This window comes from Peromyscus californicus, unplaced genomic scaffold (assembly GCF_007827085.1).
Source record: "Peromyscus californicus insignis strain IS unplaced genomic scaffold, ASM782708v3 Scaffold_10__1_contigs__length_136768540, whole genome shotgun sequence".
NCBI classification, from domain to species: domain Eukaryota; kingdom Metazoa; phylum Chordata; class Mammalia; order Rodentia; family Cricetidae; genus Peromyscus; species Peromyscus californicus.
The window spans coordinates 42,700,982-42,715,706 of NW_026294391.1; the positions used below are offsets into that span (position 1 = coordinate 42,700,982).

General features: G+C 36.5%; 1 protein-coding gene across 11 annotated transcripts in view; it reads left to right on the forward strand.

The window, feature by feature from the left end:
• The window catches only part of Dmd (dystrophin), a 2,242,690-nt gene that overhangs the window by 1,895,570 nt on the left and 332,395 nt on the right, over positions 1-14,725 (forward strand). For all 11 annotated transcript variants that reach the window (XM_052732199.1, XM_052732319.1, XM_052732309.1 and 8 more), the window contains one exon: positions 10,347-10,493. In XM_052732199.1, coding sequence (XP_052588159.1) covers positions 10,347-10,493 — 147 coding nt within the window. The remainder of the gene's footprint in view (positions 1-10,346; positions 10,494-14,725) is intronic.

Genomic DNA, 14,725 nt, shown 5'->3' on the forward strand with positions numbered 1-14,725 from the left:
GCTTTATCAGTTAAGTGAGCTTGCTGCTCTTCCAGAGGACCCAAGTTCAACTCATATCACTTTGCCCAGGACATCTGCCATCTTTCTCGCCTCTGAGGATACCTACACATACACACACACACACACACACACACACACACACACACACACACAAATAAATAAATTTAAAATTAGAAAATAAATCTTTTTCAAATCAAAACATAAAACAATTTCATACATCAATGTATATTTCATATGTCTATTCAATGTATATTGATCATATCCACCCCCAGTCTTCCTTCTGACTCCTCTGAGTTTCCCCACCCCAACACATCTTCCCAACTTAGTGCCTTTATTTCTTATAACCAACTGAATTGATTAATGCTGTCTGTATGCACATGGATGTGGAACCATCTATTATGGCATGAACCATGTACTAGTGACCACAACCCTAATGAAATGACTCTTTTGCTTCCCTCAACAACCATCAACTACCAATAGTAGTTGATTGATCTTCCTGGTTGATCTTTTTAATGGTTTGTGGATTATTGCTTACTTTAAATACATTAATAAATTTCATTAACTTCCATTTGCTTTAAGTGTTGTCACATATAATTAAAATTTCTCAGAGAGAAAATACTGACTTTCCCCCCTCCCCCGTTTCCTTAGCAGCCTAGAACATGCCCTGCTTAAATGATTTGTTTATACTCATTAGAAACCCTTTTATTTTAATTGTGAATATTTTGCAATTAGCTTCTGTAAAACAGTCATGAACTACCTTTTTATTACTTTTAATTGTGTCATTAGAAAGCTGTAGAATGCTTAAAATGGCTTTGTTTGTTTAGGTTGTTTGTTTGTTCGCTTGCTTTTTATATGAAGGAGAAATAATTAGCAGTCAGACTTTGGACTACGGAATTAAGTTTCCAAGGAAATTGAAGTAACTAGGATTTTTCAGCTTGCTTTAAAAAAAAAAAATAAAACCTGGGAAATGTAATTCATGTGTGTATATACAAGGGTGTGAGGGTGAGGCCGCCACCTGTCTTTCCACATGTGAAAACCAGAGGTCAGCATCAGTGAATTTCTTCAATCTTTTGAGAGAGGGTTACTCAGTGAACTTGAAGCTTATTGTTTCTAATAGGCCGCCTGGCTGCAGCAAGCTCCCAGGATTTTCCCGTCTCTGCCTCCTCAACGCTCGGGTTACAGATGGACACTGTTACACCAGGCCTTTCTTTTTCTTTTTTTTTATTATTAAGAAATTTTCTATTCATTTTACATACCAACCACAGTTCCCCCTCTCCTCCCTCCTCCCGCCCCAGCCTCTCCCCATCAACCCACCCCCCATTTCCTCTTCCTCCAAAAGGGTAAGGTCTCCCATGGGGAGTCAGCAGAGCCTGGTACATTCAGTTGAGGCAGGTCCAAGCTCCTCTTCCCTGCACCAAGGCTGTGCGAGGTGTCCCAATATAGGCATTGGGTTCCAAAAAGCCCACTCATGCACTAGGGACAAATCCCAATCTCACTGCCAGGGGGCCCCCTAAACAGCTTAAGCTAAACAACTGGCCCTCTGCGTGTATACCAGGCTTTCTTACATGAGTGCTGAGGATTCGAATCCTGGTACTCATGCTTGCAGAACAAGCATTTTCCCACTGAGCCATATCCCCAGTCCCAGGTTTCCCAGGTTTTAACTTTAAAAAGAAATCAAGTTGAAAAATCCTAGTTACATCATCACAGCCATGAAAGGATCCAGCACTCTTTTCTGGCCTTCATGAGCATCAGCATACACACACAGACAAACACACAGACACAAAAATAAACCTTGTTTTCCTAGGGTTTCTCTTTACAACCTGGGATTCATTGCATAGTCCATTTCTATTATTCTAATGTCACAAATTTGGAATCATGCTGAGTCTGAGAAGAACAATTAAAATAGAATTACTAATAATTGCTTGGGAAATAAGAACATGAAACTTTCCTCATGCCAACAAACTTTACATTTATTTTCTATTTTTTTTAATTTAACCTTCCCTAAGTTGTCCTGATTATGCTACATCTAGGTCATTAATTTTGATTCTGTTTTATCATTTATGTACTTATTCAGTTTGCTTGTCAAAAGTTATCATGCCCAACTATAAAAGTTTACAGTGGTCCTGAAAACTGAATGCAAGAGAGACAATGAAACCACATAATATTTTGCCTTCAGGCTACCACAATAAAAAATGATACTGCGATGGAATGCAATTGTAATTCTATTTTTTAATACATGCTTCTTTGGCATAATTTATTGTCAAGAATGTGTCTACTAGAGACAAATGTGATACTAAAGACAAAGGATTGTGTTCATGTAATATGCACAATAGCTTATCTTTCATAGTTCCATGCTGTCCTTCAGAATTTAGAAGAAACAAAGTATTCAACACTATGGAAAAGATAATATATCCATTTTGTTGAAGTCTCATAGTGTTAGAAATGAGAATTCATGTGAAAAAGATATCGGGGTGGGGAGATGGGGAGAAAAAGGTGCCTGAGGTAGTGGAGAATGGGTAATTAAATGAAGTTAGTTAGTATAGTAACTGCTACCAGTGGTCCAGCGAGATTCCTTCACTGAGCTGGTGTTTCCCTTCCCCTGTATTGCTGAATGTTAGATGCTGAAGGCTCAGAAGGTAAACCTTTTCCAAAAAAAAAAATACTCGCTCAACCAAAAGAAAGTATTTCTACCCATCTTGTCTCCCCTAAGACCATGAGGGGTAAAATAAAGTAATCCCTTTGTTTACACATGTGCCCTACTGTGGTCTAATTGTACATCAAAGCTTCTAGGGATAAGTTCTCCAAATGGGACCACATTTACCTTTAGCTTTCTTGTCTTTCTTTCTGTATCTCTCCATGTTCTTCTCAGAAGAACACTAACTCTTTGCTTCCCGGAAGTGTGACCTACAACAGTGGGCATCAAAACCTGGGTATATAGCTTGGGCACCACACTAGATAAGAAACAACCCAAAATAAAAAGCCAAGATGCCAGTGGTGACTGGCCTTCAGGCTTGATGCATTTCTTGAAAGATTTGCCTGCATCTTATCATACATTTTATTGTGGTTGGTCTAACGAAGGTTTAGGGTCTCATTCCACGCAGATATTTTTGAAATCTCCATAGGTCTGGCAAATCAGGGTTCAATACTTCACTCTCTTGACTTTACTAGTATGATGTAGCCAGCCAGAAATATTGAAGCCACAAAAACAGTTCATCTCTACCTGCCTTCAATGTCTGGGCAGCTGAATGTAGTGAGAACTTCCCTGAGTCTTGAATGAGAGTGACAGGTCAATTCAATAAAGATCTGTGTTTACAGAACTCATTTTTTCTCCTCTTCTATAGCCTCCCATAATTAATCCAACTTGAAGAATCGTGGGACTTCATCTAACACCTCGTGTGTTTCGGCTATATTTTTCAGTCTTGGTTCACAAACAATTGTTCAGTAAGGTTTTCTTGTAGAGGAAAGAATGCAGTTAGTTGCGCTTTCATTTCTTAAGTAGTATTTGTCATAAAAATGTCTCTGTATACTGTAAATAACCTAAAATGATAATTCTTTATTGTTTGTCTCTACTAATCTTGAATTCCTACTAAAGCAATACAGGATCCCTACAGGTAACCATGTTGAAATTTCAGAAGGAAGGTTTAATGCCTTAAGAGGAGACTGATAGGCTAGAGTAGCACTGCTTGTTCATAAGTAAATGTAGTCTAATTTTTCTTTGGGTTGCCAGCTCACAAATAATGATACAGAGATAATTAATGATAATGAAAGCTTAGCCTTAGGTTTTTAACTAGCTCTTATAACATAAATTAATCCATTTCTATTAATCTACATTCTGTTACATACCACTGATCCTGGTTCCTCCGTGTCTCCTTGCATCTTTCCATACTCCTGGATTCCTCCTCCTCCTCTTCCTTTCTCTACCCAGAAATCGCACTTATAACTCCTACCTAGCTATTGGACATTCAGCTTTTTATTAAACCAATCACAGCAATATATCTTCACACAGTGCACATCCACAACAAATAAAGATATATACATATATAAAAGCTATTTACATATATAAAAGCTATTTATATATAAAAGCTAGACACATATTATATGATATATAAAAATCACCTATAGAAATATAAATAGAGAGCTTATTGAGCATCCCATTCTTTCCTTTCCCTTCTGGCTTATTTGCACAGCTATTCCTGCTATGGCCTCTCTTACATTATCTTGGACAACCACAGTTGACACTTCTATTTTCTCTACATCTACAAGCCTCATCTTGCCTTACTTTCCTCCTAATTCAGTTTAGATTCCACAGTCTGTATTTCAATCACATTCTGTCTAAAATTGAAACTCCCTTATCCCTAAGTATTTGTGCCACCACAATCATCTGACAAAACCTTAAACATGGATCAACTGTTTTCTTCGTTCTCGAATGGAACATTGTTGAAAAAGGGAATTAGAACAGATTGATTCTGCTAAAACCTTTTGATCCTCAGCCTCAAATAGGCTCTCTGTGCTCTCTGGCAACCTTACTACATTTCATAGGTCAACTCCTTTTCACAATTTCTATCAAAACTAGTTTAGATGACCCCCACTTAGTCTACATTCATCTTCAAATTCAGTGAATATTCATTACACACCATGCATTACATACTATGCCTAGTCTGTTGCTTCCCAATTTCACAGAGTAAACTAAGGCTCTAGAAATAGATTTCCTGGTGCAGAGGAAATGGCTCAGTGGGGATGAACACTTGGTATGAAAAGTAGACCTGAGTTCAGATTCCCAGCACCCACACAGAGCCAAACACGACATCATGTGCCTATAACCAGAGTTCTAGGGAACAGTCAGGCAGGTACCAGCGCCAACCATCCTAAACAAAATACTGAGCTTCATGTTCAAGGAATAGACAGACAATAATAAAAAAAATCTTCCAACATCTTCCTCTGGCCTCTACATGCTCATGTTTGGTTGTAAAACATGCACACACACACACACACACACACACACACACACACACACACACACACACACAGAGCACCCTCAACTTACTCGTATCTTCCAAAGTGACCTATATCTTAGAGCAGATAGAGTCTCTTAACTGTCAAGTTGAAATGACTTCCTTACAAATGACATTTCCTTGCTAAGAGACAATTCCTTTCTTTTGTCATGAAAAGTTGATGACTATAATTCCAAAGATACTTGAAAAAACCTTTAATGACATAAAGATAAACAAATATATGACAGACAATTTAATTTTATAAAACAAAAAACTTGACATACCAAACATATATTATTCTAAATCAGTAATTTTGGATCTATAATCAGGCATTTAATGAAGTGAAAATTTACCTGCATTAAACTAATCATAATAAAATTATTTTTTGTTTGCCCTTTCATAGAGAGCATATTCCATATATTCAAGTGATTCAAAGAGACCCACAGTCTAATGGCTCCCTTCAACATTTTCTCACTTACTTGTGGTGATATTGTGTTCCCCAATATATTGTGCACCCTAATAAACTTATTTGGGGTCAGAGAACAGAACAGTCACTAGATACAGAGGCCAGAAAATGGTGGCACACACACACCTTTAATTCTAGCATTTCGGAGACAGAGATCCATCTCTGTGAGTTCAAAGCCACACTGGAAACAGCCAGGCATGGTGACACACACCTTTAATCCCCAGAAGTGATGGCAGAAAGGTATATAAGGCGTGAGGACCAGGAGCTAGAGCCTGGTTATGCAGGCTCAGCTGAGATCCATTCAGATGAGGACTCAGAGGCTTCCAGTTTGAGGAAAGCATCGGCTGAGAAGTTGGCAAGGTGAGGTCAGCTGTGGCTTGTGTCTGTCTCTCTGATCTTCCAGTGTTCACCCCAATACCTGGCCCTGGGTTTGTTTTTATCAATAAGACCTTTTAAGATTTGTCTTACACTTACTAGTTCCAAACTAGAATAAAACCTAATGGAATTCACATAATACATCATACTGTTCAGAGTTAACTGTACTTTTGGACATTTTATGGGCAGTATTTAATAATTTAAGCATAAATTTATGTGTATAATATTACAATCCCTAATGGTTGAAGTATATTCAAATTCAATTTTATATCTGTTTAAATGATGTAGTGCCTGCATTCACACTTTACATAGTGGAATTAGTTCCTTTTCCAGTTGCTTTGACAAAATACCCTGAGAAAAGGGAGGAAGGATTTCTTTTTTACTCACAGTTCAAGGGTACATTCCATCATGACAGGGAAGTCAAGGCAGCAGAAGCTGAAGGCAGCTCCTTAACTGCCACCTGACCAATAGACCTCTTCCTGTCAAAATTTTCAGCATGCAAGAGGCTAAGGAGGAGGAATTATGTGTTTCAGGCCAACATGGGCTACGTGACTATTTCTAGGCTAGCCTGAGCTACACAGGAAGATCCTGCCTCAATGAGGATAATGATGATGATAAATAAATAAATAAATAAATAAATAAATAAATAAATAAATAAATAAATAAAACTACATTTAAAATACTTCTGTGAGGCTGGGGACATGTTCAGCTGGTAAACAGACTTACTGCCAAGCCAATAATAATAGCAGTTATAGTTAAAATAAAAAACTGTAATAGGTGTTCCCTCTTCTGATCCAATTAAGAACTATAGTTGAGTAATTAATGCAAAAATATGGTTAAATAAGGATCATAATAAAAACATTGCTTAAACTTGTTTAAAATTTAAATAGTCACAAATGTTTTCCTTCTGTGCGAAGACTCTTGAAGTGGATGTCCACTTATTGGAGTCCTCCATAAGGCACACTGATAATGCAATCTGTTTGATTTCCAGTTCTGGTTTCTTTAGTGTAGAAAGAATGCATCAGAAAACATGGGAAGCATTCTGATCTCAGACTCCTAAATTCTTGGAGTTTCTTTCCTAATTTTTGACTAGAGTCTCATCAACACTTACCGACTTGACAATATTTCGTTTTAATTTTTCTTTGTGAAGCAGGTTTGCAGAATGCTTAGCCCGGTTTTCAAGAAATAGCAGCTTTTTCCCCCTTCAAATGAATACTTCTTTGATTTTGGAAATCTCTAATTAAATTGTCATTATAATATTGATGAGAACAGGTTTGTAGACATGCATACAAAAGACAGCTGCAATGTACAAGCAGCTAACATCTGAACTAATGAGAAGAGCAAGGCACGCAAGTGCAAGCACTTTTACTTGTAGATCACTCTAGGTAAAAAGGAAGGAGCTGAATGATCCTACAGTATCCTAAGACACTTCAGACTTTAGAGAAGGAGAGAGGTATATTTTCAAAGGAAAATGAAAGAAGAAAGAGAACTGGAGCTTACTTTTTCCTTCTTTTTACCTTTAACTGATTCAGCCTTGTTCCCAGGGTTTGGAAAGAGAAAGTAAGAACTAAAATATTAGAATCAAAGCATTGGAACATGCCTACTACATATCAAAACTGAAATCTAAGTACAACATAACTTAGAAACTGAATGCCTCACTAGTTCACAAAAGAAACCTCTTGCCACCTTGTCATTTTCACAGTGGTTCCTGTTTTCCAGTCAACCTCACGTGGTTATTAGAAATTTATGTGATAATCTGAAAGGACCTGGTTGCACTGTGTAACCATCATCATCCTTGTCCAGGTTTCCCCACTGACATTTCAGAAGTCTGTTTTCTAACCTTTATATTGCAGAAAACAAAATAATTATGAATAATTTCCTTTGAGAGACATAAATATCAATATATAGGTGTTAATAGCCTTTGTACCTGGGCATGTAGTTCAGATTCTTTTAAAAGATGTATATTTTTCATAAGGAAATGGAATAATTTTTACTAACAATTGATATCATTTCAGTGTGATTCCGATGTCATTCCACCAATACAATGACATTTTTATGTAATATAATGAACATTTTTAAAAGCTGAAAGGGCTGGGTATGGTGGCATGCACTTTGGTCTTAGTGCTTGGGAGACAGAAGCAGGTGGATCACTGTGAGTTTAAAATCAGTCCAGTCTGCATATTGAGTTCCAGGCTAGCCAGGTTTATATACTGAGAATCTGTCTGAAAAAAAAAACTCTTAAGTTCTGCTTTGTAGGGCAAGGCAGGAGGATTGCTTTGAATTTGAGGCCAGATTGGGCTATAGCAAGACCCTGTCTTAAACCTAAAATGCTAAATTCAAATTATTCCTCTATTGGTGGCCCTCTCACTCTTGGGAGGGTTTTTGTTTTTGTTTTTCCTGAATAAATCTATATTTTCTCTGCTAAAAATATTAAACAAAGTGATTGTCCTGTTACATCTGAGAACAATTTAAGAGTCTTATATTCTCTGTAAATGCTACATGTTAGTTGTCAGGTATTGAGGTTGATTTGAGAGGATAATGCCATCCTTCCTTTGATTGTACAAACCAGCTTCCATTTGGAATCAAAAGAAATACAAGGGGTATAGATGAGGTTATTACAAACAATAGTTTTATAAAAACAGTGAACTGTGGAGCCTCCATGGGACTGGACTCAACTGAATGTACCGGGCTCTGCTGACTCCCCATGGGAAGCCTTACCTTGTCTGAGGAGGAAATGGGGGGGTAGGTTTGGGGGTAAAGGCTTGGGGGCAGGAGGAGGAAAGAGAAGAAGATCTGTGGTTGGTATGTAAAATGAATAAAAAAATTTCTTAATTAAAAAAAAATGTGAACACCAGACAGGGAAATAATACCTCCCAGATCAAGCAAGCCCAATAGAGAGTCAACTTAGTGATGCTGTCCTTGTGCACAGACATTACATTACATAAACTGTTCTCTTAAGTGAGGGAGTTTGTCCTTAGATGTCACTCATTGGAACATTTGGTTGTCATACATCATGTTAAAGATCCATAAATGCCAACTTGATAGGGTAGCTATGATGCATGATAATCTACTCTGCATATCTGCATACAGTTCTGTTCAACAGATCCTCATGATGCATCACATCAGAGACTCCTGCTTTCAAACTTCAGAAACAGCCCAAATCCCCATGGGAGCCTTCCGAAGTCTCTGCTGCAAGGACTAAAATACCATGAGAGCAGGAAGTCATCCTAGGCTGACAAAATACCCTCCTCCCTAAATAAAAGTATTTACTATGTAGTAGGCACAAAGGATGAATGTATTCTTATGATTTAGTTTATCTTTTCATTCTAAAAAAAATCCATCACTGCTTGATATATAGAATTTAGAATCTAGCACCATTTTACTTGTCATGTAATTTTGTCATTCCAGAACTTTTGTCGAGTTACATAAGTGATAGTTAAGAATATTCACTTTGAAGTAAGCAAATCAAAATATGTATCCCAGGTTACAACATTTTTACCCATAGAACTTTGGCACCATTTAACCTCTGCAAGTTTAGTTTCTCAAAGGTAAAATGAGAAAGCTCCAAGTACCAGTCTCATTGGGTTGTTGTGTAGGAAAAAGAATAGTATGTGTGTGGGTAATGCTTATCACAGCATTATGTACCAAGGAAGTGCTAATAAACATGCACTGCTGTAATACTAATACAACATAGTGTATTAGTCTATTTGGGTTTCTATTAAAATAGAAAATACCATAAACTGAGTGACTTACACACAACAGAAATCTAGTTCTATCAGTTTTGGAGGTGAAGAAGTCCAAGTTTAAGTGACTAGCAAATACAATGTCTGCTAAGTGTCTATTCCTCATAGCTACTGCTTCTTGCTACTTCCTCACATCACCAAAGGGGCTAGCTTCATCTCTGAGGTCTATTTTATATGGGCACTGCCTTGGCTACATTTTATTACTGCAACAAAACACCACGATCAAGGCAACTTAAAGAAGAAATAGTTTGTTGGGCACTTACAGTTTCTGAGCCTGAGTCTATAACCATCATGGCTAATACCATGGCAACAAGAAGGTGTAGTGCTGGAGCAGTAGCTGATAACTCACTTCCCATCCAAAAGCAAGAGTCAGAGAGAGCTAACTGGGAATGGTATGGGCTTTGGAAACCTCAAAACCCAACCCCATTGATATCCTTCCACTAACAAGACCTCACCTACTAATCCTTCTCAAACTTTTCAACCAACTGTGGGCCAATCATTCAAATATGTGAACCTATGGAAGCCATTCTCATTCAAACCACCACAGGCACTAATCTCAAAACTCACTTTTCAAGCAGGCCTACCTCCTAATATCATTGCCAGAGAGCTTACAGTTTATATGCATTAATGATATTATTTTTAGCTTTTTAACATATAAACACTTTCAGATCACAGAGTGAACATCACTGACATTATATCCCAACCAGAGTAAGATGTCTTATGTCTAGATTTCTTTGCTTTAAAATTTTTTATCTTCTAATTCACTCATAGGTACTTCGGGGAGAAATTGCACCTCTTAAAGAGAATGTTAATCGAGTCAATGACCTTGCTCGACAGCTTACTACATTGGGCATTCAGCTCTCACCTTATAACCTCAGCACTCTGGAAGATCTGAATACCAGATGGAAACTTCTGCAGGTAGGCATGCTGTGAGCATCATTGCTCCTTGGTATAGTAAAATGACATGTACATAAAGTTTGTTTTTAGGGAGTAACAAAAGTTATTCATTTTCCCAAGCATAATGATATATGCTTTTAATTTCAGCACTTGCAATTCAAAGTCAGATGAATCTCTTTGAAGTTCTGGCCAGCCTGCTCTACATAGCAAGTTCCAGGCTAGCCACAGCTATATAGCAAGAACCTATTTCAAAAGAGTGTTCATTTGATATTCATAATAACAAGATGCTTTATATCGCTTGATAAGTCCTTATGTTACTAAACTCAATTTCAGAAATGTCCAAAAGCTAGAGTTCAGTTTGTCTTGTAATCAATCATGTGAAAGACAGTGGTGAACCACAATGGAGGAACTGAATTAATAGTAGACTATTGATTTGTGCTGGTGATGCTTGGATTCTGAAAATATCTTTCCCTTTGGAATTCTAATCTAAACAAGAGTGACTAGTATGGTATAAAATTGTCTTAAGAAAAAGTATCATATCATAAATCCATGAAGAGAAGTTTTTGTAAGTTTGTATAGTAAATATAGGGGATAGGTGTGTGTCCCAGGTGTCATTTACTTGGACAGTTTAGTGACTTTTTCTGTACTTTAGTTTTTCCTCTAAAAGATAAGATAATAGAATTCTCTACATTGTTAGTTTTTTGTTAGGATAAATAAATCACAATAATAAGTGTAATAAGTCATTTGGAACAGAACTTAATCTACAGTACCTTATACATTCTAGATCTTGGTGTTATTGCAATTATTACTATGATGATACTACATGGACTTGGGAATCTGACTAATTAGCTGTGTGTCCTTTGTGCCATTTAACCTCTATGGCTGTTGGTACCTTCATCTCCAACACAGTTGCAATAATGTTGAATGAGCTGATTCACATAGTTTTTAGAATAGCGTTTACAGTGGTAGTGTATATTTCCTCTACAAAGGACATTGTGTTATGCCTCCAAACTATAAAACTGGTTTAGCCATAAAATTAAAGACTCATTTTTTTTCTTTTTCAATTTCATAGAATACAGATCATATACTCCTGAGACTAGAAAGAAAACTAGGTTTGAAAGTATTTGGTCTCAAAGTTTTAATAATAAAAAAACAATAAACTAGTACTCTGCCACCAACAGTCTATTTGAGAGTGTGATTGAAAGTCCAGTTAAAGAAATGCTAGATCTTTAACAAAAAAAATAAGTTTCAACTTCCAGACCCCTTCAAGTCCTATATAATTTAATTCATGTATGATGAATGAGCTTGAAATATCCATATGGTAGATTGTTATCTGTAACATTGACTAAGGTAAGACAGTATCGGTAAGTGATTCTATGCCTCTATATGTCCACTGGCCCCATGGTAGTTTGGTACTATTAAAATCTTATCAGTTTCATTTTTAAAATATATTGTAGATGTAAGTCTTATTAAATAAGAAATACAGAGCCAAATGCAGAGTTAAAGCCCAAGAGGTCAGAGTAGTAGCTAAGAGCTGATACTAAAAACCCTTTCTTACCCTTCGCTGCCACTGTCGTCCTTCCCCTCAACAAGAGACCTACTTCCTGTGTATCTGTCTTTTTATTGACTTTCTGTTCTGCCTTCTCATTGGTTGTAAACTCAACCACATGACCTCCTCGTCACTGCCTGTCTATACAGACCTCCAGGTCTTCTATGGTTGGTATTGAGATTAAAGGCGTGTGTCTCCATGCTGGCTATATCCTTGAACACACAGAGATCTGCCTGTTTTGTGATTAGGAATAAAGGTATTTGCCACCACTGCCTGACTTCTGCTATGGCTTGCTATTAGCTCTGACCCCCAGGCAACTTTATTTATTAACATACAAATAAAATCACATTTTAGTACAAATAAAATATCACCATAATATATCTTTCAATTAAAGCATACATAACTAAAGTAATGAGTGACCAAAGACAGCCAATGGTCACATCTGTTCTATTCAAACACTCTTGGATAGAATTTTCTTGTAAAAGGTTGAGTGTTACGTTTGTGTTTCAGAATGTACTACAAGATTTGTGACAGATACATGTAAATTTATGACTGAGGTCAAAAGATTATGAATGATAGGAAAAAATCTTGTGAATCAATGCTATGCAGGCTAGGCATAGTGGTATACCCTTTAATCCCAGCATTTGAGAGGCAGAGGTAAACAGAATAATGTGAATTCCAGGCCAGTCTGGTATACATAGTGAGTTTCTGGACAGCCAGAGCTACACACAGAGACTCTGTCTCAAAAATAAAAAGCAAACAAAGAATCATGGTATGTGAGCTTAAGAATGTAACTCAGTGGTAGAATGCTTACTCAGAATGTCCCAGGTCCTGGGTTATAGCCACGGCACCAACAAAAAAAAACCCTTTATGACTTTGTGATCCATTCTAGTTATACTATTTATTTATTCATAATGCATGGAAAATATTAATGGCTTAATTCTTACACAAGAACTTAATTGCAATTACATGTAAATACATGAAATAAGATGGTGGACTGTAGCAAAAAAATAGTATATTCTTTATTGGGTTAATATGTTAACATCTCTAAGCTACAATTCTTATTATTGAAATGAAACAATTCAGTTTGTCTAAGGCTACATCCAGTTCATTTCTATGATCCTGTATCTGGATATCAGGAAGAGATACACATGACAAAATTTAGTTTAGAACCAATGATGATGCTTCTTTTATTCATACCATAATACATATGTGGCTAGTTGCAATTACATTACTTCTTCCGTAACTCTAAACCTTTTATCTGGAGGCCATATAGATATAGACTTCTCATATTAAACAAGAATCAATGTTTGGCTCATGCGTCTCTTGTACATAGCAAATTTAATGCTTTTATTTTTGAGCAATAACCTTAAAGATATGCTCAGAAATTATTTCTAACAGAAAGTTGATGAGCCCAAGATTTTTGGTTTACATGTAACTGAATCAAGTATACTACATACTTTATTTTTTACCATAATTCTAACCATTCTGCTACATAATCATAGCTAGTTATAAATGTGAGTCATTATTCAGAAAGGGAACAAGGCAAATAAAGAAAACTATCCATGTTAATGAAAGTTCGTGAGTGTAGCTTCTCCACCATTTTTAGGAAACACATTCTCTGTTGATTATTGCTGCAGCTCATAGGTTGCTTCCCTCCTCTGGAAGGTTGCATGGCAACTTTTGGTACCATGAAATCTTGTCCTCAGGGAGCGGGGAGTTTCAGGTCAGTTCCAGATCAGGTTCTCAGAGTCTTAAGTCCAAAACACCTTCTGAGAACAGGAGAAATGGTTTTTCCCAGGGAAGATTCCTCAGTTGGCTATCCAATACCAAGTCCTCAGCCCTGAGATCATATACATACAAAGTAATATTAGAAGGAGTGAGAAAATTGTGTTAATGTATTTAGGAATATGTCCGTGTGTGTGTGTGTGTAACAATTTTTTAAAAAATGACATGAAATTTGATAGCCAAATATGGTTGAATTGGCGAGGTTGAAGGGAAGAAAGGGGGAAGGATATAATTATATTAAAATTTCAAATTAAAAAATATTAAAAATAAAATAAAACTAGTACATATGGCAAAAAAATGGATATTGATATCAAAGGATTGCATTTAGTTTTGGAATGAAGAACTCACTTATATTATGCATATTCTTCATTTAGAAGAATGCATGTAAAAGTAGGGCATTAGCCAGCTTCTGTACTGAAAAGCTTGCGTTCACCATCATGATGGCTGCATAGGTGTACAAAATAAAGAATGTAGTCACTTATGATGCTTTATCTGTTGACAAATATCACATTAAAAACTAAGTACAAGTTTACATTTCTTTCTGCGAAGACAAAGAAAAGTTGAAAACACAGCTGAAAGAATAGAAAGGCATATATAGGTGTGAGAAAAGGAAAGCAGTCCTAAATTTGAGAAAAATGATTCAAGAGAAGGAATGGAATTGCATGCGGTCTGACTTTATCTTTCTTGACATCAGACTATCCTGGGTTTAGTTACTTGACAAATTCATTTTGCTTCAAAAAGAAAGCCATACTTGTATGTTAGCTATATATAAGATCAGTGAAAATGGTTGAGACATATAAGAAAGATAGGTGTGACCATCAATAGCAGAATAAGATCTCGTCATAATTTACCTGTGCACAGAAATAGAAGTACGAGACACTTGTTTACTTGGTTTAGATTTTCTGTTGGAATGAAA